Source organism: Rhipicephalus sanguineus, chromosome 3 (genome assembly GCF_013339695.2).
Source record: "Rhipicephalus sanguineus isolate Rsan-2018 chromosome 3, BIME_Rsan_1.4, whole genome shotgun sequence".
Taxonomy (NCBI): Eukaryota; Metazoa; Arthropoda; class Arachnida; order Ixodida; family Ixodidae; genus Rhipicephalus; species Rhipicephalus sanguineus.
In genome coordinates this window covers 8,047,856-8,071,286 of record NC_051178.1, presented here as the reverse complement: position 1 = coordinate 8,071,286, position 23,431 = coordinate 8,047,856, and the positions used below count along the sequence as shown (strand labels likewise).

The window sequence follows — 23,431 nt, the reverse complement described above, 5'->3', positions numbered from 1 at the left end:
GCGGATTCGTATCCTATCCTCGTCGCCAGTTGTTACATGTAGCCGGAATAAGTGGAGCCGAGACCCAAGCTCACTGAGAACACAACATGAACTGTTTATTCCTTTCACACTGGCCCAGCCCTGCTCTCCTCACTTCTACTTCCGCTTGCAGCGGTACCTAGTAGCCGGCGGCGCTACAGCTGGTGCAGCACACAGTGTTAATTGTCACACAAAACCTTGTAGTTTTCTTGCATGCGGTCAGTTACCCAACAATGACCATCTAGGTGTGTGCACAAGCTGAGAGCAAGTCGAGCAGCAATTCCTTCGATTCAGATTGCTCTTCGAGTGTCACACTGAAATCAGATTCATTCATATGTCGGCAGAAAAAGTGGGGCTCACTCAGACTCACTCGAGAAATATATTTTGCTCTGAGGGCTCACTCAGACTCGGCAATCAAGCTCACCAAAATATTACTCAGCCAGACTCACAACTCGATCTGAGTCTGAGTGAGTCTGAGTAAGTCTATTCATGAGTGCATTAGCGTAAAATTAGCTTTTTTGATCATTGTGCCAATGCTCCTTAATGCTAATATCTCACATAATCGGTGATCTATGTGGCGCATTGTGATCTTATAGCTTCAAATACGACTTATCAGTGGTTGCAATTCAGTAAGGACATTTTCATAAAAGACGCGACTCACATGAGATACTCCTGTGGCGACCACTGCGCGCAGACCTACGCAGCCTCCGTCTCGTCACTGATTAGCCCGGCGTGACACAGCTACTTGCTGCAACACGCTTCCGATAAAAGACAGCGCCACACAGTTTCACCGGAGCCTTACGTCACCACCGCTGGCTATATAATAACCCAAGCTACCAAGCTTGGTTTCATGTTTGTTTCTCTAACCTTCCGAAGCGCAGCATCGGCATGCTTGCCCTGCTGCTGCTACTACGTTAATAAACATCGTTTCGTTTTATGTTGGGATCCGTCCTTCACCGACTCCGCATCCCACATCTGGTGACCCGGAAATCGAACTAACCGCACCGCCATGGCCGACTCAGAAGACCTCACTGCTCTCCGCCATCAGGTACAACAACTCCAACAGGAACTAGTGACCCAGCAACAGCAGCAAGCTCGCAACGCTTCCACAAACGAGGCCGTGCCCACCGGCCCCGCTGAGGACGTCAGAAGTCCTACAGAAGCCACCCCGCACGCTGCTTCCTGGCGTGTTGCTGTCAAGCTTCCGCCGTTTTGGGCGGACTCACCAGAGGTCTGGTTTGCCCAGGTCGAGGCCCAGTTCTCCCTGGCGCAGATCAACCAAGACCGGACCCGCTACGACTACGTCGTCGCCCACTTGGACACACGTTACGCCAACGAGGTCCGGGATATCCTCGCAAATCCGCCAACGGCTAACGCGTACGAACACCTGAAGACCGCACTTATCCGTCGCTTATCACTCTCAGAAGAACAAAAGATACGACAACTGCAGTCCGCTGAGCTCGCTGAGCGCAACCCTTCGCAGCTCCTGCACCACATGCGTGCGCTCGCGGGCAACATGCACGTACAGGATTCTTTCCTGCGATTGCTGTGGCTCCAATGACTCCCGCCGCATGCCCAGGCAATTCTGCAGGCACAGGTCAGGCTACCTCTCGACGAACTTGCGGAAATTGCTGATCGCGTCGTCGAGGCCTCCTTACCGCAGTGGTCACCCACCACCCAGGCTGTCGCCGCACCGCTGAACACCACGGAGCTTGCGCACCGTATCGACGACATCGATCGACGGGTCACCTCCATTCAACAACACCTGGGTGAACGTCTTCTGATGCGACAGCGCCGCCATTCGCCAAGCCGCGACCGAAACACCACCTCATTGCCGCAACCTGACATCAACGGTCCGTGCTACTACCACCGACGCTTCGGCGACAAAGCCCGGCAATGTTGTTCACCTTGTTCCATGGGACATGCGGAAAACGACAACGGCAGCTCGCAGAGACGGCCGCAAGCTGCCAACCCGGAGGCCGTCGCATCTTCGTCACCGACCAGATCACGAAGCAGCGTTACCTGGTCGACGCACCATCGCTGCCTTACGCCCGTCCCCTGCAGCCCACCAAAGCAAGCCCACACCTTTTGTGTTCAAAGAGCTAGCATCGTGCACACATGCTTTCCTCCGCGACGACACCGTCCGCCGGCCTTTCCAGCCACCCTACAGCGGACCCTATCTAGTCGTCCATCGCGACGACAAGAACTTCACCTTGCGCTTGAACGGGAACGACGTCCGCGTCTCGATTGACCGACTCAAGCCCGCATACATCGCGGCGAACGAACCTGGCAGCGCCACTCTTTCAACTGGCGTCCTTCCACAGCCACCGACGTCGCAGCCCGCTCCTTTCACGACACGCTCTGGACGTCTGGTACGCCTCCCAGATTTCTACAGACCCTGAGGGCTCTGCACTCCGCGGGGGGGTGATGTGGCGACCACTGCGCACAGACCTACGCAGCCTCCGTCTCGTCACTGCTTAGCCCGGCGTGACACAGCTACTTGCTGCAACACGCTTCCGATAAAAGACAGTGCCACGCAGTTTCACGGGAGGCTTACGTCACCACCGCTGGCTATATAACCCAAGCTACCAAGCTTGGTTTCATGTTTGTTTCTCTAACCTTCCGAAGCGCAGCATCGGCATGCTTGCCCTGCTGCTGCTACTACGTTAATAAACATCGTTTCGTTTTATGTTGGGATCCGTCCTTCACCGACTCCGCATCCCACACTCCTATCAAGAACTTTCCGAGAAAGAGCTTGCAGGGGGAGGTCAAGGCAGCCCCCCCCCTCCCCCTAATTCACGCCTCTGATCAATAAATATTGAGGCGGCGTATTAACACTAGTGCATTGAAATATGTGTGAGTAGACATGAGTATAAACACGAGCCGATATAAGAATGACAATAATGCTGTAGATGAATAGGTCGGCAAAAAAAAGCGGGGCTCACTCAGACTCCCTCAAGAAATATATCTTGCTCTCAGGGCTCACTCAGACCCCGACTTGCCAAAATTTTCCTCAATCAGGATCACTCCAGGAGTGCGCTTAAAGGAGTACTGACATGAATTTTAAAATTTTTCGGATTGTTGCTCTAAATGAAAGCACGGGTGTCGAGAACCCTAAAAAGAGTGTCATGGTGCCTGGGGATGCATTGTATATATTTTTAATACCGCTTCTTTCAACCAGCAGTTTCGGTTTCGGTTTCGAGAGGGAGGCTTCATAGTGACGTGTCAAGTCTGCCCGTGACGTCACGGGCAGACTGCAACCCACGAAATATGCACCTGCTGTCCTTTCCTGTCAATCGAACGTGGTTCATGATGAGTGAACTGTCGTCCAGTTCCTCCGACAGCGATTTCTGTGATTTAGGCTGCATGCAGAACCCAGACTTCGCAAACCAAGTGAGCTGACTTGAAACGTCATAGGGCTCTCCATGCGGTGAAGCTGCCTTGCAGATGCTGGGAGATGAAAACTTTAAAATCAAACTTAAACATTTATACGTGTTTCCCGGATGCAGTGTGGGGGGAGCGTTAACACTACATGCCAAGGAAACCAAAACCGTCCGTTTTGCTGCACTTCAAAATCGTGTCAGTTAACTGGGCTGGTTCGTACATGATTAAGACGAGACCAAAGAGCGCTAAACATGTCCGCGCTTGTCTGTCATTCTTCTCCGTCCCGTATTTAGCGCTGTTTGCTCTCGTCAGAATCACTCAAACTCAGACTCATTAAAATTTTTCTCAACTGGACTCGCTCAGACTCAAGTGCACCATTATTATTACGTACCAAAATATTACTCACCCGGACTCGCTCAGACTCACGGCCAAATCTGAGTCCGAGTTAGTCGACATACAAGTGAGTTTGCCGACCTGTAAATTCATTGGGTGTCAGCTGTTGAGACAAGTACAGTAAAAGCTCGTTAATTCGAACTCAAAGGGGACTACAAAATTGTTCGAATTAAACTGAGTTCAAATTAGCAGCCGGGCGCTAGAATGAATGGACATTGTGGCACACTACATGGGCAGAACCCAAAGAAGTCACCTTTGGACTCCTTTTCGTGAATTAGGCGATACTACACGTTTGTGGCAGGTGATTTTGTAAATTAATTTTATGGAGCTCTAACAGCAAGCAGAATTAGTTGATCAGTCAGTGATATGGCAGAAACAAGCAGCAACATGCATTCATGTGAAAAGTGAGCCTTAATGTCAAAATTATGGAGAACTAACAGACAATAATGCCAGGGAAAGTATAGGGGGTGTTATCTGTAGTAATTAGGATATAAATGTGAAGAAAGTAAAGTGGACGAAAAGATAACTTGCCGCCAGCAGGGACCGAACCTGCGACCTTCGAATATTGTGTCCGATGCTCTACCACTGAGCTACGGAGGAGGTCATCCTCCCGTCCACTTTATGGGGTATATATGTGCATTTAAACATGGGAGTGTTAGCACAGATTGCAGCCATGGCGGCGAGTGTGGAACACTTTTTTTCTGCCCGTTGGCGTCACGTAGCACGTGATCTTTTTTTACAAGCTGGCAGCTGACCAATAATCCCTCGCATACTACCTGAAGGCATCAAGTCTGCCAGAACGAGACCCTCGCTATGAATTAAGGAAAGAAGAAGATGACTCTTAAGGGCTCATTTTTGTTTGTTAAACACAATGTTATTGAGAACTAACAGACAATAATGCCAGGGAAAGTATAGGAGGTGTTATTTGTAGTAATTAGGATATAAATGTGAAGAAAGTAAAGTGTACTGAAAGATAACTTGCCACTGGCAGGGACCGAACCTGCGACCTTCGCATTTATATCCTAATTACTACAAATAACATCCCCTATACTTCCACGGCATTACTGCCTGTTAGTTCTCATTATTGAAGTGATATGAAGTTATTTCTAATTAAAACTTGCTTCAATCTTTTGTATGTAAAACTTGTTGCAAAATGTTTGTGTGACCGTGAGATGTAAGTGAAACCTGGGCAATTTCAACCACCAGGGAATGTATTTGCTCTGCAATTCGGTTCCAAATGTGGCATCACGATCTAATGAATTACTTTTTTACAACACTTAAAACAAACATGTTTATTTTTCTCTCGAAAGTATGCATTATCTATTTATGGAAATAACAGTACTGTATTGAGTGAGAAACATTCAACGTATCGTCTGCTGCGATGCCAGGTGCGTCAGTCCAAGTAGCCTGTCCCCAACGCATCTCTCGTTCTGGTATGAAGTCGAATCAGAGGAGCTTAATGGTGTGTCTACTTAGCTTGCTGTGGTTTTGCAGTCGATTTGAAAGTGTTTTCACAAGTAGCGCTTATCACAAAACGTGAGCTCTATGCAATTTCCTGCACTGGCATGGGACATCCGAAGCCCGTACTCCCCATCAGTCCCATGGTGGCTCAACGATTGCAGTGCCGGTTTCCTCTCAAGGTTATTGTATGAAATGCTATGATGCAATCAAAACTAAACGTAATCAGTAATTTGTATTTGCTTGCGCTTCTTCTGTAGTGACTCCATGAGCATCATTGCAGCCTGCCCAAGATCTCCAGCGCAGCATCCAAAGTCTCATACTGTCGAGAAATGCTTGTTGTTTTTGCATCTCTAGTAAATGTGGTTTAGTTTGGTTTTGCAACGCACTGTGAACACTCTGGTCCGACTTTTGTGAGGAGCGATAAAAGCCAGTTTGAATCAACCACTGTGCATTATCGCGAGTTTTGCCCCATAAAAATACACAGGGTTGTGCCGGGACCAGAGCGTCAGTTCGAATTAAGAGTTCAAATTAACGAGCTTTGACTGTTAATTGCTAACCAGCTTGAAAACAGATCACAAACCAGGAGGATCTTTGGAGAAGTTCTGGCTGGCACAAAGGTGACAATAATCTGGCGTGCACATTTTTACAAGCTTTTGAAACATGTTTATGCCGAGGTACATACTTTTTTTATTATTAATATAAGTTTTTTTCTTGTGTTTATTACTGATGAATGAGCAACGCATTTTTATCCATGTCAAAGATTTTCCTCTCACCTAGTGGTCACTCTAAAAAACTTTGGGCAAATTTTTGTTCGAAATAGGCACCTCTGAAGATTGTCGTTTGTGGTTTGTTTGTGCCTCACGGTATCCTCATTTTTCAAGTGCGCCCAAAGATACAAAATTTAAATCTGCAATAAAAAAAAAACCTATATCCTGAGGGGGTCGCATTAGGGAAAAAAAAAAAAAATCGACCCTCAAGGGGGGGGGGGGTTAAGAACAACTAAATTATATTCATAAAAAAATATCCACAGTTAACTAGCAACTGTAGGCAATGTCATTGTGATCTTGTCTTTTGTAACAAGCCTGCTCTCTTTGCAAACAAAAGTAAACCAAAACAAGTGAGGATTTTGACATAAAAATAATCACAGGTGAGCTTATTAGGGAACCATCCGATGAAGCCAGTGGCAAAGAATTAATTTTTTTAATTCCGCTTGAAGTTATGTTATCCGATTCTGTTTTTGTAAATTTCTTGACTCTTTTTGCCGGATGTAGAGAGCTGGTGCTTATTGGCCGCGAGATCGAGCGGAGTCGTCGCCTGGCGGCTTCTGGCTGAACCGCGCCTAGTGTGGATTGCTCAATGCGTCGTATGCTAGCCACGTTGTGTTTGCATGTGCGCGTACGTGATGCAGGTCCTCAAAAGGCGGTTTGTTCCGTTGGGTTAGTGCAACTTTAACCGCTCGTACGTATGCCTAACACGATGTAAAGAAGCATTTGGCTTTGATTGGCTGTGTATGTACTGTAATAAGATCAGTGAGTGCACTTGTCGAGAGTGCTGTGTATGGTCGTCGTACCCTCCGTTCATGATAGTCATATCAGTGTAGGTGCCGCTCGGTCGTCCAAGCGCATTGCAAAGGGCGCTAGGCGTTGCCCCAAAGATTAGAAGTATTAAATCTCATGTGAATGTAGCCTTTTAGCAGCTCGGTGGTAAAAAAAAGGCTCTCGTGCCAGGGGCGTAGCCGGGGGAGGGGGGGGTTGGGGGGGTTCATGAACATACATAAAGTATGGTTGAACCCCCCACCCCCCGAAAAAAATTTCTGCCTACGCCCCTGTCTCGTGCACTTGCGTGTTGTGGTTAGGTGTATAACTTTGGGACTGTCGTTATAGGTTACGCGACGAGCTTTAGTTGTATACGGTCCTAGTCCCACTGCACAGAAATCGAACTTGTTTGGGGCAGCACTAAGGAACAAACGGACAAAGACACATAGTAGACGCCACAGGCGCTGTCTGTGGCATCTACTATGTGTCTTTGTCCGTGTGTTCCTTAGCGCTGCCCCAAACAAGTTCGACGATGAACCAGCTCGCCCAAACCAAAGTTTTGCTAGAACACAGAAATATTTCTGTCAAGTCACACCTGACACTTCGGTACTTAAACTGTCCCCTTAAAAGAACAGAAAATGGAATAACCCGGAAATCGCGAAACTAAGTTGCTTTGCGTAATTTTAACTTGTGGCGAAATTTATACAAAAACACCCGTGTACTTAGATTAAGGTACGCGTTAAAGAGCCCTGATGGTCAAAATTAATCCAAACGGCATGCTCTACATTTATGTCGTAGGCAGGCCCGTAGCCAGAAATTTTTTTCGGGGGGGGGGGCACTTGTTGAATACCTTGACTTTTTGGGAAAAACACCTATTTTTATTATTTATTTTTGGTAAAAACACCTACTTCACCGAAAATTCGGGGGGGGGGGGGCTAGGGTCACCCCCCGGCTACGGGCCTGGTCGTAGTAATTTCACGCGAAGTCACATCCTTTTTTCTTTACATTATCTTGAGCGTTTGTTTTGCGTTGTTATAGATTGACGGAAGGCAGTGGACATTATTTGCATGAAAAACGTACTTTGGTTCCGTGAAATAACCGGGCCTTTTTTCCATTACTGTCGTGCAAGTAATCAATCGAAGAAAGTTCCGTGCTGTACAGTTACTTTTGTGCACTGTTACTGGAATAAAAACAAGCGTGTGCGGGTTAAGTGTCTCCATAGTGCTAAATCGATGTCAGCCACGTAGCTTTCCTCAGTAAACCTATCAACTGTCCTACATTTCATGGAGCACTGAATAAGAAATGCGAATGAATATTTGAGCACGCAGTGCACAAAGTACTATTTGAACTCATCGTGCAGGGCTTTCTTTTTGTTGGGGAGTATCCAGATGAAGTAAATAATTAATTCAGGCGCGCTGCAGCAGTGCGTATAGTAGGTGGAACACAAGCTAAACATGTCAGATCAGAAACGACAGATTACTGCTGAGCCACAAGAACTCCTCCTATGCGCCCCTGCTATGATTGATGTGAAAGAAATTTTTTCACAAGGACCCAGACAGCTCACCCTGGGTGTCGGGTGCCTGTTGTGGCCAAGCCTGACCCAAGGCGTTGAAGGCCACCTCCTGGAACTGCAGCTGAAACTCCAGGTCACAGGTCTCCTTGTCGTCCTTGTCCACAGCAGCATCACCACTTCGGCCAGCTGCATACTGTCCACGAGGGAAGAGGAGATGGTCGCCACTCAGTTACGGGCCGCAGTACATCTGACATGCATGCACAGTCCGACTACCAATCAACTCAGCAGTAGCAATCAACTGCTGACACTTTTAGCTCTGCATATATAGAGATGCACAGACAGGCAACAGGGTCAACGAGGTCTGCCACTTGCATGACAACAACGTGGGTTTGGTACATAGGGTCTCACATGTACTTTGATGTAGCCTGCATCCCGGGATGTAGACATTTCGCTCGTTCCAAAGGTTATTATGTTTTGTGGGAATTTCCTGGTAATTTCTGCGGATTACTATTCCCTGAACTTTGGTTACATTTTGTTCCTGAAAACCCTCCAGGAGTTCCTCTTCACTCAATCCAATGAAACCATCCTCCGATATCACTCCTCTACTTATGTTTAGCGACCTGTGTGCTGAAGTTGTAATTTTTGTGCCGCCAATGCTGGTGAGTTCTTGCAACTTTTGCACTTTATCTTCTTTGAGTTCTAGGAGGAGATCCCCGCTAGACATTTTCGAGGCTTTGTAGTTCGGGCCGATTTTTTCCTTGAGGCACCTGGCCACTAGGAATGGGGACAGTTTTCTAATAATAATTAATATTAATTGTTGAGGTTTAACGTCCCAAAACCATGATATGATTATGAGAGACGCCGTAGTGGAGGGCTCCGGAAATTTCGACCACCTGGGGTTTTTTAACGTGCACCCAAATCTAAGTACACGGGACTCGAGCACTTTCGCCTTCATTGAAAATGCGGCTGCCGCAGCCGGGATTCGATCCTGCGACCTTCGGTTCAGCAGTCGAGCACCACAACCACTTGACCACCTTGGCGGGTGGGGGACAGTTTTCTAGCAGGTGTAGTTTCCCTGTGGATTACATGGTATCTGGGGAAACAGTACGCTGCTTCGCAAGGAGAATTGACATGTTGCTTCAATGCGGTTTCTCTTCAGAGGCCGGTCAAGAACGAGAGAAACTTGAGATGCCATAAGATAACGAATATGTTTGGCAACAGCGCTGACTGCCCACCACGGAGACCTACAGGGGATGCGGCAGAACTTTGTAAAAAAGTCCGCACGACGCCAGTCGTACGCCACCACTATAACCCTATATGGTTTACCCTAGCTTGGATAGCCACACAAGCTTAACCCTTACCACCATGAAAATGGGAAGTAAATGGAAGACAGGAGGAAAGGTTAAAAGTGAGAGGCAAAGATGAGGGGAGAGAGAGACGAGAAAAGGTGACTGCTGATTTCCCCTGGGTGCCATCTACGTGAAGCCGGGATCAAAGGAGTATGTTGCCTCTGCCAGGGGGCCTTAAAGGTCGAATCAGCCAGCGTCGGCTCAACCCCCAGGATCCCCTTTTCCCCGGACACGGCAGAGCCCCACTTGGCTGGGCGTGGAAGGGGTCGAAACCCCTCCATTGGCTCGGGTCTGTGGTGATGCTGCTCACCAAACGCCTGCTTGCACAGACGCCCCTGCGGGGCATGCCATGTGGTGCACTCAAACCTTGTAAAGAGAGCGGGTCATATTCGTGCGAACAGTACAGCAGAGTGCACAAAGTTGTGCTTCAACTTATTACATAGAAATAGAGGCTTTTCTTGGTTGCCAGATGAGCAAGAAGCAGCTGCGAAACAGTACACAAGCTAAACACTTCGAGATAAACTGCCACCAAAGGCCACTCTGTGCTTCTCTCACAAGAAGTTGGAACGTTTGGCAGGCTTCGTGCATGACACTGCTCTTAAAATTATTTTTATTAATTTCTTGATAAATTTTGATTAAACTTAATGAGTTTATGTATATTTGTGTGCCGATTTTAAATATGCAGTTATTTTGCTAGTTTAATGTGTAGTTTCCAAAATACAAAATATTTCATTTGCCTTTTGGGAAGCAACATTTTTCCTAACTTGAAAGAGTTAAAAGTGAATCATCATATCACAATAATCTAGAATCAAAACTGTGCAGTGCAACAAAAATGGATGTTATCAACCGTAGTTATGGTATGTTGAACATTCACTAGAGAGTGAATGTCAAGCTAAAAATGTTCGACACTCTATAACTTTTATTTAAATCGGTTTAGAACATTCCTTGTTGTTGCACTGCACACATTTTTGATTTCAGATTATTGTGATCTGCTGCTTTGTTTTGGAACTCTCCCAATTCAGGAAAGATATTGCTCCTCAAAAGGCACATGAAATATTTCGTATTTTAAAAATGATACATTATACTGTCAGGTAGTCGTGACGGCGAAGAAGGAGCAGTCGGGCCGTTAAAGACAAAACTCTTTATTGGGCGGTGAACTTGTGCCCAGGAAATGAAAAGTGAAAGCGCAAACAATACACGCTGTCCAGTGATAGCAGCAATCACAGTCGTTGGCCGTTGGTAAGGTGCGTCGGCATTTATACATGTGGCATCAAAGATTCCAGCCTTATCGTTGGTAACCGTATTAGTTCCAGAGTAAACTCTACTGTTTACGTTATGCATTTAAGCTTATCAGAACATTATAAAGTAACTGAGAATGTCCAATATTCTGGCACGCAAGGCAGTGGTCACATGTGTAATGGGTCAGTTACATGAAATAAGAAAAAGAAGCGCACGTGGCAATACTGGAAAAGTACTAATAGCACATTTGAAGTCCGCACACAAATATACATACATTCCATATTAAATATACAATATACATCAAATCGATCAAGGAATTTAAAATTTTTTTTAATGTTCCCTTAATTTGGCAATGGATAGTGTATCCATATCGGCAGTAGGCAAATACTTTTATTTGCCGACAATTGACTGAAACCACTCACAATGAAGCACCGCTGTGTACAATTGGATACGCCCTGCCAACCACCTATCTACACGAACACAATGCCGGTGCTGCCACCGCTAACCTGATCTCGCGGCGAAAGCAATTCTTGCACTCAAACAGCTCGAATTCAAATCTGACTTGGGCTAGCTAGTACCTAGCTCGATGGCCATCGTGATGCAGCTGTTGTCCATCCACAGCCTCATGTCTAGAGGCCGGATTTTTATGCACTAAAAAAGCTCGTTTTAGGCGCCAAAAATAGGCAGGCAAAACAATGTTTTAGGCCTCCAATATCGCAAATATAGGCCCAATAAACTTTCACATAAATGCAAATAATTTGAAACGAAGACGTGCGCGACCGCTATCTACGACAGGAAAACAAAAATGTTATTGCTTAAGATGGCACAAAGGAGCCAACATTTGAACGTAGCGTGCTTTGCCCCGCACGGTTCGCACTCCCGTGTTCTGCAGAGTGAGTCAAGTGTCCACTGTCGAATCAATACACTCCTGAGTGTCTTTTCGGCATGACTGGGAAGTGCAGAGCAGGAGCAGACAGCCAGATTGCTAAAAGACCAGAAGGGAAGGATTCCTCCTATTGACCAGGTCAAAGTGCGTAGAGCCAATTTCTCCCCTGGCAGTGAACCACTGGCATAGCCAGGCGAGGGAGGGGGGAGTTCGACCTCTCCTCTCCCCCGAAACTTTTCAGTTTTGCGTGTGTACACGCACACATACAAACGCATGCACGAACATATATAAAGTATGGTTGTTCCCCCCGGCCCTCCCCTGAAAAAGATTTCTGGCTACGCTACTGCAGTGAACACCTTAAAAAAAAAAAAAAGCTGCGTGCACATCACATTTTTCTTTCTTTTTTTGCTCTTCACTCTCCGCGGTTTCTCATGGCCAACCGCTCGGGCCATGTCAGCGCGGCGGCGAATGCTCACCGGCGTGTCCCACTTCACTGCTGCTAGCGCTTGTTTCTGGGAGTTAGTTGAACTCGAGGACTAGGTTGAACCCCACAGCTCCCAACAGTCAGTCTTACGCGGTAGCATGAATAACGATCTCATACAGCACCGGGAGTGAAACTTGAGGCTAAATAGCGTTCATATAAGCGCGAATTTTGAAAATAGGCATTTATAAGCATTTATGCACGAACACCAAAAATAGGCATTTATAGGCACTATAAAAACACTAGAAAAGCCCTTCTTAACCTCTAATTCATGCTCATATATCAAAATGGTGCGATAGGAGCGAAAGGAACAAAATAGGCATTTGCCTAAAATCCGGTCTCTATTCATGTCACATGGTCATGCAATGGTCAATACAGGCCTAAAACAAGGCTGTGTGTCCGTTGTGTCCTTTTCGCACTATGTGATGTCTATTAAGGCTAACAATGTTCAAAACCAGTGTAAAATAATTTAACAAGGTCTAAAATAATATAAACTACAGAAATACTCAAGAATTAATTGCAATAACTGACCTAAAATTGCAACAAATGCTTCTGAAACGTCCGGCTTGTACCCATGCCACTGCCTCAGTAAGAGAGCGATTGCCAAGGGAATCGCTGGATTGCCCGTGCTACACAGTTCCTCAGCTTTTACAGTAGTGGAGCTGCATTAAGCGGAGAGTTTAGAACTGCACCGATACCTACATGAGAATGACGTTAGTGCAGGACTTAGACCAAGACCTACACATGAACTACATCAGCGCTACATTAACCGCACAATTAAAGCAGAATTAGCGCTACATTAAGTGCTGGATTTAGAGTTTAATGGTTAATTTCTTTTCTTTTTTTTTCAAATTGGGTTGCGGCAGTTCAGGAAACTTATGATCTTGCTCACACAATCAGGAGGTCAGGTCAGAAACCAGGAGTCTCCGAGGTGAATCAGGAGAGTTAATATATGGGGTTTCACATGCCAATACCACGATATGATTATGAGGAATGTTGTAATGGAGGGCTCCAGATATTTGGACCATCTGGTTGTTCTTTTAATGTGCACTGACATTGCACAGTACACGAGCATCTGGCATTTTGTCTCCATCAAAACACAACCAGTGTGACCAAGATTTAACCTGTGACTTTCAGGCTAGCAACCAACCATCGTAACCACTCTACCAGTGAGGCAGACAAATCGGGAGAGTTAGCAGGCATGCAAATGCAAGGACTATATCAAATGACAGAAGGATCAGACATTTTGTTTACTGACTTGTAGTGTTGACCATGCAACATAAGCAGTGATAATAGACATCATACATGATGTCTATTAGCAAGCACCAACTAGCCCAAAAACAAGTCCTTCTGCAGAACATAAGCAGTGATGTTTAGCACAAGAAAAGACTCACCTTGAGTAGTGGTCCCTCGAGAACATCCAGCAGGGGTCCGAACTGATCCAGCTGCTGGGCTTGCAGCAGCTGAGCCAGGTAGCAGACTGCCTGCTCCCGGTACATACGGTTGTCACGTTGACATTCTCGCAGGAAGGCCTCCGATACCTGGGGTCAAGAGCTCATCGGTAACTGAACTGGCTGAACTGCTAATATATAGCATGAACCTTTTGCAAACAGAGGTCTATTCGGAGATACCAGAAGGTGACTTTATTGCATTTAAAATGCCAGCCTTACAATTAATTTGGATAAAAAATATACGTGTGTCATGTCAATGCATCAAGATCTTGGGCCCCATCCACTCCCCAGTGCAGAGATCCCCAAGATCCACTTGCAACCTTTCCCGGGCTGGTTATTACAGGAGCTTCGTGCCACACTCTCCAATGACAGTGCATCCACCTTTTTTCAATTTGCCAAATTTAGCTGTTCCATCTGTGAGCAGCAACAAGTCTACCAAGTCTTCTCTCATCATGGCACACCTGTGGCCATCATTGGTGTGAGCACACACTACGATGCAACCTCTCGAAACAATGGGGCATTGAGGACCGTTGCACTGTGCCTCACTGGCTGACTGGACAAATGCCACAATGGCACCACTGTCAACAGGCACACTGCTCTCACAACAAGGACCGGAGCTGCCATATACCCGAGATGGCCCTTGCCAAAACGTACTGCAAGGGGTGTTGTCGCTGGATACACTCCAGCCTTGCTTTGTAACGGCAGTGAGTGGCAGTGAGTGGTGGAGTGAGTTGTAATGGCAGTGAGTGGCACAGTAGTTCCCTGTGGGAACCACTGGTGACAAGGAGGACACCATGCCTTTGCTGCTGAACTACAGTGCCTTGGAGATGCTTTCAGCTATATGCTCAGATGCATCCAACGACGTCTTGACAAATGCAGAAACTAGTTACGACCGTTATCAGCAGCCAAGAACCATTAAAGCGGTACTGACTAGAGCACTGCACGGGCTGCGATTCTAGGCCCGGGCCTGACCAGGGCCTGGCACTCGTTGAAGTTTAGCCTCCCGAATCTAGCCCGGTGACCCAAAGCGAGACCAGGGCCTAGCCCAAACCCAAGAAACACTTTCACCTACCTGGCCCGACCGCAGATCGGGCCCGACAGATAATCTAGGTGGTGTTGCCCAAACATCGAATCGACAGCAAGTCATCTTAAGTAGCAAATATCCAAGTTTTGTTGGCGCATGCAACGCTAACAAGTGTGCTTTAATCTACGGTAATTCCTTGTACAGAACGGCCTCACTGTGGTAACAGTTGTGCGGACATACTGCTTACGGTGAACGGTTATTCGGCAGCGGTGTACTGTACCTAATTTTTCTGCAAACACAATGGGAATCATCAAGAGCGTAAGGTAAAAGATATTGTAGAAAGGAAAGTCATTTGCAGCATCAGTTCAGTTTCAACAGGAAGCGCAATAAGAACAGAGGAGACAGAGAACAGAACGCTATCTTAACTTTGTTTTTATAATAACAGAGAGCTGAGCTAGTTGGTAAGTATTCATTCTAAAAAGGCTCTGAAAGGGCAGCCTACAAGTATGATTGAAACTTTGTTATCGCCCAAACAACGGCTAAGCCTTCTTTTTCTGTTGCAGAGTAGTTTTTCTCTGCAGATGATAATGTTCGACTTGCATAGGCAATCACACACTCTAGGCCATCTTGCCATTGAACCAACACAGCTCCAAGTCTGACTTTGCTGGTGTCGGTGTGTAGCTCTGAGACAGCGTTCACGTCAAAGCGGCCAAATACAGGGGGAGCCTGGAGATGGTTTCGTAGGGTATCAAAGGCATGCCACTGATGCCCAAACAAACGGTACGCCTTCTTTCGTAAGTTGGTTGAAGGGTTCAGCAATTGTGGAAAAACCTTTGACAAAGCGTCTCTAGTATGCGCACAGCCCCAGAAATCGGCGCAGTCCGCACTTGTTTGTTGGCACGGGAAATGTGGCGACGGTGCTCGTTTTCTCAGGGTCTGGGCGGATACCAGCGTTGCTCACGTGACCAAGAAACATGAGTTCCTCGTAGGCAAAATGACATTTCTCAGGTTTGAGAGAAAGTCCGGCTGTTCGAATCGCCTCAAGAACTGCCTGTAGGCGCTGGATGTGCTGTTCAAAGGTGTCCGAGAAGACCACTATGTTGTCTAGGTAGACAAGACATGATTGCCATTTGAGCTCAGGAAGAACCGTGTCCATCATTCCGTGAAAAGTAGCTGGCGCCGAGCATAAGCCGAAAGGAAGGACTTTGAACTCGTAGAGGCCATCAGGAATAATAAAAGCGGTCTTTTCGCGGTCACGCTTGTCAAGTGCGATTTGCCAGTAGCCACTGCGTAGATCATGCCAGTAGCCACTGCCAGTAGCTACTGTGTAGAAGTTTCAGCAGTGTAATTTATGCACGGTTTGTACTCTGCTCTTTTTTTTTTCATATTATAATGGTGTATGCCTCACTAATGATGAACCGTTAGAAGGTGGCGATTCGACTACGCAGGTAGGACTGAAAGGAGGTGGACGAAGAGATTTCGATCTACTTTCGCGGTTTGTTCCAGCTTGGTAATATCACCCGGCACGTAATTCGTAACTGTTTTTTTTTTCAAACCAGATATTTTGTCAAGTGAATATACTTTACCCCACACCTTGTTTAATGGACCTATGCTATTTCTCCACATTCCAACGCTGTTGCGGCAGTATCATGTAGCACTATATAGCGGGACACAATGAAAGATTAGACGTTAACAATGTGGGTACACAAAGCAGGCTGTGTATGTCCATGTCGCGCCACATGACCACTGGGAGCACGGTGTAAGATACAAACAGTTTAGGTGGACATACTTCTCGGCTTGCTTACGAGACACGATCGACCAGATAAAGTAACAATGACGCGCGTCCGTAGGATCGCTGACGGCAGCGGATACCTATCGGCAAGCCAGCGCAACTTCAATATAAAAAGAGTTTTATGTACCGTTGCTATAGCAACCGGCGAGGCCAGTCGCAATGCCGGCGTTTTGCAAGCGTCGCGTTTGTCACTTGCAGAAAACACGCCATGCGCCTTAGCCGCGTTCCCTGACCTGGCATTTTATCATTCCTGTTTGCAAAATGAACTTGTAATGTGGTAAGCAGCCACGCAGGAAATCTGAGAAAAGAAGGCGTCTACACAACGAGCGAATATGGGAAGAAAGTGCTTCGTTAGTGGTTTCCAGTCAGGTTACCCTCACTGCCAAGAAAAAGCAATTTTGTTCAATGTTCCTGCTGATCCCGAACGCCTCCAGGCATGGGCTCAAGCGATTCCCAGGAAGAACCGTACGCTCAGCACAAAGGATGCAGTCTGCAGCAAGCACTGCACAGGTGGTATGATTCTGAAGAAGATACTTCGGAGAGCTTGCAGGAGAGAAGCGTTCTTTCGGAAGATGCAATTCCTTGCATTTTTCCGTCTTCTCCCGTACACCCTTCTTCGGAGTCCAGGAAGAGAGAGACACCTACTACGGGTCACCCACCACCACTACCAAAGGCCAGAAAGAAATGCTGCAAGTTTGCAGCAGCTGCGAAACTTCAGGAAAATCCTGCAATGGCTTGAGCGCAAGAGGGGGGACAGTCAAGTATCGCCTGAAACAATGTTTAATCACACTTCCAAAAACGTTGTGATGAGAGTGTCATGAGTAAAGGGGCACGGGGCGCGCGCCGGACAGCACAAGGCGTCGATGGTGTGCGGGGAATGGAAAAGTACCCGATGGTGTGCACCCCCACCACGTTGACGCAAGCCATTGGCCGAAGAAAGGCGCGTGCCACACGACCCGAGCTGAGGTGAGAGACCAGAGAAGAAGAGTTGGTCATTGTTCGGTGGAGTCGTCAAGGAGCAAGGTGGTGCAGGCCAGCGTCGCGTCTGCGACGGGAACAGCAGGGCTGAGTTCTGCAGGCAGCGTTGTGCATGCCCCGGGAGGGTGGCCGTCGACCTCGGGGTGTACCGAGCGAGGTGTCCCGGGCTTGCGGCAGCCTCATCACGCAGTTCTCGTGGCACCTGCGGCACTACCACAGCTCGGCAAGACGACGGCGACCCACCGACAATCACCGGAGAGCCACGTCGACAGTTAGAGCCCGTGGCACTGAGGAGAGGCCGACAGTTAGGCCTAACTGGGAGAGACCGGTGTTCTCCGAAAGGAAGGAAGCATCGGCGAGGAGGACGATCAGCGAGGCATCTGATCGACGGCGACGGCCCGGAGACGTCGACAGGAGCTGCGACGACGAAACTGGGCGTCGACTTTGGACCACCAACCGAGTCAGCGGACACCGCGAACCATAAGAATGCTCCATTGGTATCGCGAGTGACTGAGAGGCCATAGTGGCCAGACTCTCGAGTTGATAGGAGATAGGCATAGCTCGAATGCTTTGCAATGTTTGTTAGGCTAGTTTGTGAGTGCCCATTATCTTTGCATTTCTGCACTCGTTACCTTTTTGTTGTAAATATTGAGTGCGTGTGTGTTAGATAAAGTTTTGTTTGCAGTGCCACCACGGTGTCTCCCGGACTCTTTCTCTCTCTCTCCCAATCCCATCACACATTGCAAGCGCTCCCGAGATACGTGACAGAGAGGAAACACCACAGCTTCAAGTAAGAAGTTTGCAGCTGAGATGCTGGCAAGCAAAGATGAAGTGGACACCGAAAGTGACTTTTCAGGAGTGTGCTTAGACCCTTCAAACGCCGACTTGCCAATCTGCGTGACCATCATACACTGCGTGACTCCAGTCAGCATTCTTTTCATTTTATACAAGCTGGGTTTTCCTTACCTGGGAATCCGCTGTCAGTTAAGATACTCAATGTACAGCAAGTCAAGGATGCAACTTTCGCTCTCAGCACTTTTGTACTAGGTCGAAGAGTTGACTCCCCATTTGTTCCCGAATCATGTGAATTGCGCTCTCCTGATGACTGGAGTGCTGTGAGTGAAGCCAAAAAATGTTTCGCTGAATGGAATATCTACTCTGGTGGGCCACCACAGGAAAGATACATGAATGTGTTCTTGGAATGTGGCTACGTGGATACATCCGGCGTTTGGCGTCACAATCAGTGCCCCTATCTTCAAACTGGAGAATCTCCTTGCACATTGTGTGATAGGCTGCACAATACACTCTGGGTGCACATGTACAGGAAGGAGAAGCGCAGACAAGAAAAACAAATCAGAATCCCGTTCAAGTCATCCGTAAAAGATACGGTAAATGCCTTACGAAAGCAACGCATTGCATGTTACAGGTCCAAGGTGCAAGTGCTTAAAGGGGTGGTGCCATCAAATTTCGAGGCTATAACAAGACTGTTGTGGGTTTCCTCTGTATGCAAGGACATTTCACACGAAGGGTCGAACAGAGCAAATGTTTAGAACATATTTTAATTCACTTCCAAAGTGTACCTAAATGCGCATTCTCCTGATCGAAACCGATCACTAGCGCGCCAACTCTGACGTAGATCTGTAGGATGGGCAACGAAAGTTGTAGTGATGTCACACCAAATTTGCTGTAGTAATGTGAGTGACCTCCGGACCTCCGCCACTTCCGCAATGTACGTACCGGCTGTAGTGAACTAGAATATATTCTAGTTCACTATAGTACCGGCAAAGCATCGGTTGCTACATCACTTGCCGAGTTTCGATCGCTTCCTGGCTAAATGTGTCACAGCCTTGTGTGGTCACGTGACCACGCCTCCTACACTTCTACGTCACTGCCCAACCTCGGCACCCAGAAACCGAAACCGAAAGTTGTCCACATCAAAAGGCGATATTAAATTATTTAGCGAGAATACATAAATCTTGGTGCGTGCATCATGCTTCCTTGAGCTATAGGAAACGCTAACAGCAAAGAATGCGCAAGGTACAAATTTGGTGGCACCACCCCTTTAAGGCCAAAAGAAAGCTTCTCCAGGAGTTAGTCTTGTCGTGATAAACTCACGGTACTAAGCGAAAACTCGCTACACGAAACGCTGACAGGAGCAAATCTTTCAGAGGCGCAGCAAATGCTAGTGAGAGAGCGTGTAGAAGCAGCCGGACACGAATCAAGAAATGGCAGGAGGTACACAAACAACTGACTCCTGTTGTGCTTACCGTTACACATTCGCTCACCGAGCGCCTATAGGTTTCTTAAAGAGAACGACGTCCTCCCCCTGCCATCAGTGAAAACTATCAGATGCTACATATCTACAGTTGACATGAATAGCGGCTTTGACAAAGACTTCTTCTCGGCACTGAAAAAGAAGTTGCAAACGAAGCCAATATTCTTCAGGCATGGAATGTTGCTGTTGGACGAGATGCAAGACAGTGCAAGCGGCTTAATTCAAGGACTTTGAGCTATGATGGCCTCGTGGATCAAGGCGAACAGAACATGAAATCTACAGATTTGGCCGACCATGCACTAGTGTTTATGTTCTGCCCGTTTACCGACAGCTATGCACAACCTATGGCAGTTTTCGCTTCCAAAAACGCCACGTAAGGCACAGTGCTGTGTCAATTGCTTTTGCAAACGATTGTGCTCCTTGAAGAAGCTGGAGCGTTCATTGACGGGGTCATCTGCGACAGGGCAAGCACGTGTGGAAGCACCTCGGCATCTCTGGTGATGTGAAGCAAGAGAAGAATTTCTTCGAACATCCTCTTGATGCTGAACGCAATGTGTACATGTTTTCAGACGTCCCGCATTTATTTAAATGCGTCAGGAACAGGCTGCTGAAACAAAAGTATATGAAAGAGCACGGAAAGTCGGTGAAATGGTCTCACTAAATTTCGGTATTCAAAGAGGATGAGGTGCACAAAGGAGGCCTCAAGGTGTGCCCCAAAATTACTCAGCGTCATATCTGGCGAAGCAACATGGACAAAATGCGCGTAAAATTTGCGACTCAAATTTTCAGTTCTTCCATGGCTGCTGGTATGAAGTACTACTAGGAACAAGGCAAAAGCAATATGAGTGACTGCGAGGGAACCATTGAGTTTACAGTGCGACTCAATGATTTGTAGCGGAAGGAATTAAGCAAGGCAGCAGTGACATCAGGGTCCTGAAAGAAGGCTTGAAATGGCTGAACGAATGGGAAAAATAGCTTTTTGATGGGTTGAATACTAAAGACATGTTTCTGGCACGGACGACGGCATCACAGTGAAGTCCACAATTGATCTTTGCAACCATATACTGAATAAGTGCAGCTTCCGATACAATTCTTATCGCTAAATTCAATCAGGACCCATTGGAATGCCTTTTCGGGAAAGTCTGTCAAGCAGCTGGTTAGAATGATCACCCTGACAGGCCTACATTTATGCAGGTGTATAGAACGCTCAGTATATACACACTGCTGAAGCCACCTAAGTTCAGAAATTGCGAGGCAAGAGAAGATGCCCCCATTTTGGATTTCACCTGCTTCAAATCGATCTTCAAAGGCGGTGAAAATTCATCTGAAAGGCAGCTTGAGGAACTTCGCGCGAAGTTGGATGGACTTATAGACACGGAATCATGGGAATGTGATGATGTTTTCCCTGCAAGTTCCACCACAGCCCAGGCAGTTGACTGCATAATTTATTACGTCTGTGGTTATCTGAGCTGGACGCTTCAACCGATGTTCTCATGCTTAACCTGCAGGAGGTCACTCACCTTGTCTTCAAGCGTTGCACCGGAAGCTGCCCTTACGAACTCAAAGACAAAGGGAGGACTGACACACCCAAATCGCAGGCTCTACTCTCTGCCACGCAGATGACCCCCACGCATTTTGGGACCCTTGATTATCTCTTAGCACCAACGTACGTCTCAAATCGACGAGATAATTCACGGAAAATATTAGAATACCCCTACAAAACCCACTCTTTTGGCAGTTCCTTCTTCGTAAAAACAATACAGGAATGGAACCGTCTCCCGGACGATATCGTTAATGAAACTGATAATGAAACCTTTTTTTCTTCCCTCTAACAATGCCCACAATATCACTGCCAATAAGAATGATTTGTTGCCTCGAAGCGTTTAGGTGTTTAAAATGTATGACTGTGTCATTGTTTATAATTTGTGTAATTCACTGTTATTCGAGTGTTTTTTTCTTAAAAGTATCTTGTGTATCGTTGTCGTTGTTGTAACTATTACATCGATTGTTAACTGCGTTATGTCATTACCCATGTGTACCTCCCCTACGCAATGCCTTACGGCGATGTAGGTGAAGTGTAAATAAATGATTGAGCATGTTACTGAGCAGAAGTTGACATTTCCGTGCACTGAGCACAAGACAGACGCAGTTGCCAGAATCCTGCGCTACTACATTACTATGAGAATGCGGCAACACTGCAAGATGCAAGGCCGAAATGCGCCTAAAGAGAGCTGCAACAAAAAGAAGGAGGCAAGGCTTTGCAATGTTTAGGCTCCTCCTGTTGCGCTGTTCGGACATGTCTCGCCCTTACGGTGGTGTCACTTTCATGAGATGCAATATATACATTCACTGTCTACGACGTAAATGTGAATGAGTGCTGCACGAACATTTGTTTTATGTTTATGCTACGCAATGATACATTGGTAAATAGCAGTTTTTCTGTTATAGGCGTAGTGAGAATTTCTCTTACGTTGTGCACTCGCTGTTCTTTGTGAGCATGCCTCCAGTGGCATTCTTAGAAAGGTGCGTTGATTATTCAATGCGAAAAAAAACAAAACTATAATGCGTTCCCCGTGCACGGTAAGAGGCGATGGTGACAGCAGCGAGAAGATATGCACAGTGGCCCCCGTAAACGTTTCCTGCCTATGGTTAAGCTCACAGTCGTGAACTTTCCACCATATATTCGTCATTAAAACCGGAAAAATAGAATTCGGCGCAACACCAAACGGTACCTATGTAATGCACGCGAACAAATTTGTCTCGGTATCTAAGTTGTTGCTTCTCTGATACGAGCAATCACGCGTTCTTGTTCAAGTTCTGCTTTGCTGGTCATCAAAAGCATGTGTGTTCCCCCATGCTGTTAGCGTGCGCTGCCGTATATCCCACATCATGCCCCACATCCAGCTAGCCGATCCGAGTGCAGCACCTACCATCAGCGAATGCACGAAAACCAGAGCATTTAGATAGAGAGCCGCAACATACGACATTTTGGAAGAGATGTCAATTATGCACGTATCTGTTACGCCCCAAAAAAAGTACTAAGTTTACTGGACGTGCGAGAACTACCTTCTAACACTGGCATGCTTTACATAGAGAAGCATGGAGACCATGCTTCATAGCAGGGAACAGCGCAGAAACACGAGACAAGAGAGGTGACAGGACTTGGCGCTGGCTAACAACATGAGCGTTTATTTCGTAAGTGCACAAATATATACGCTTTTTGGGAGAAGGAAATAAACAAAAGAGAGAGGGGGGAAGTCAACGCATGCGTCCCAACTAGTCCATGACGGTGCTATGATCACGTGCGGAGATACTTAATTTCCTTGTCGGTTAGTGCGATCGATGGTGTGCTTACACATGATGGTCCAATGGAATGAATTGCGAGTGCTTCATAGATTTCGCGGGCACGGCTATCACGATATCTGCGCAAGATGCGCGTCTGATCAAAATTAGGACTGCAGCCACTTTATCGGCACCGATAAAGCTGGGCTCATTGTGCAGGAAGGTGAATGCCCCTCGCCAAAGTCCTTCCACTTGCAAGAAGCATCATGCAACACAGTTTGTGCCTTGCAAGACTGAAGTGATCTACGAGGTACCTACGTCCTGCGGAGGGCTTTACGTTGGGCAGACGGGCCACTGCATCAACGACCGT

General features: G+C 47.0%; 1 protein-coding gene across 1 annotated transcript in view; it reads right to left on the bottom strand.

Annotated features, from left to right (window-relative positions):
- The window catches only part of LOC119386432 (proteasome adapter and scaffold protein ECM29), an 814,720-nt gene that overhangs the window by 141,625 nt on the left and 649,664 nt on the right, over positions 1-23,431 (bottom strand). The window contains exons 41-42 of the mRNA XM_037653733.2: positions 13,654-13,800; positions 8,356-8,497 (exon numbers count right to left, since the gene is read on the bottom strand). Coding sequence (XP_037509661.1) covers positions 8,356-8,497; positions 13,654-13,800 — 289 coding nt within the window. The remainder of the gene's footprint in view (positions 1-8,355; positions 8,498-13,653; positions 13,801-23,431) is intronic.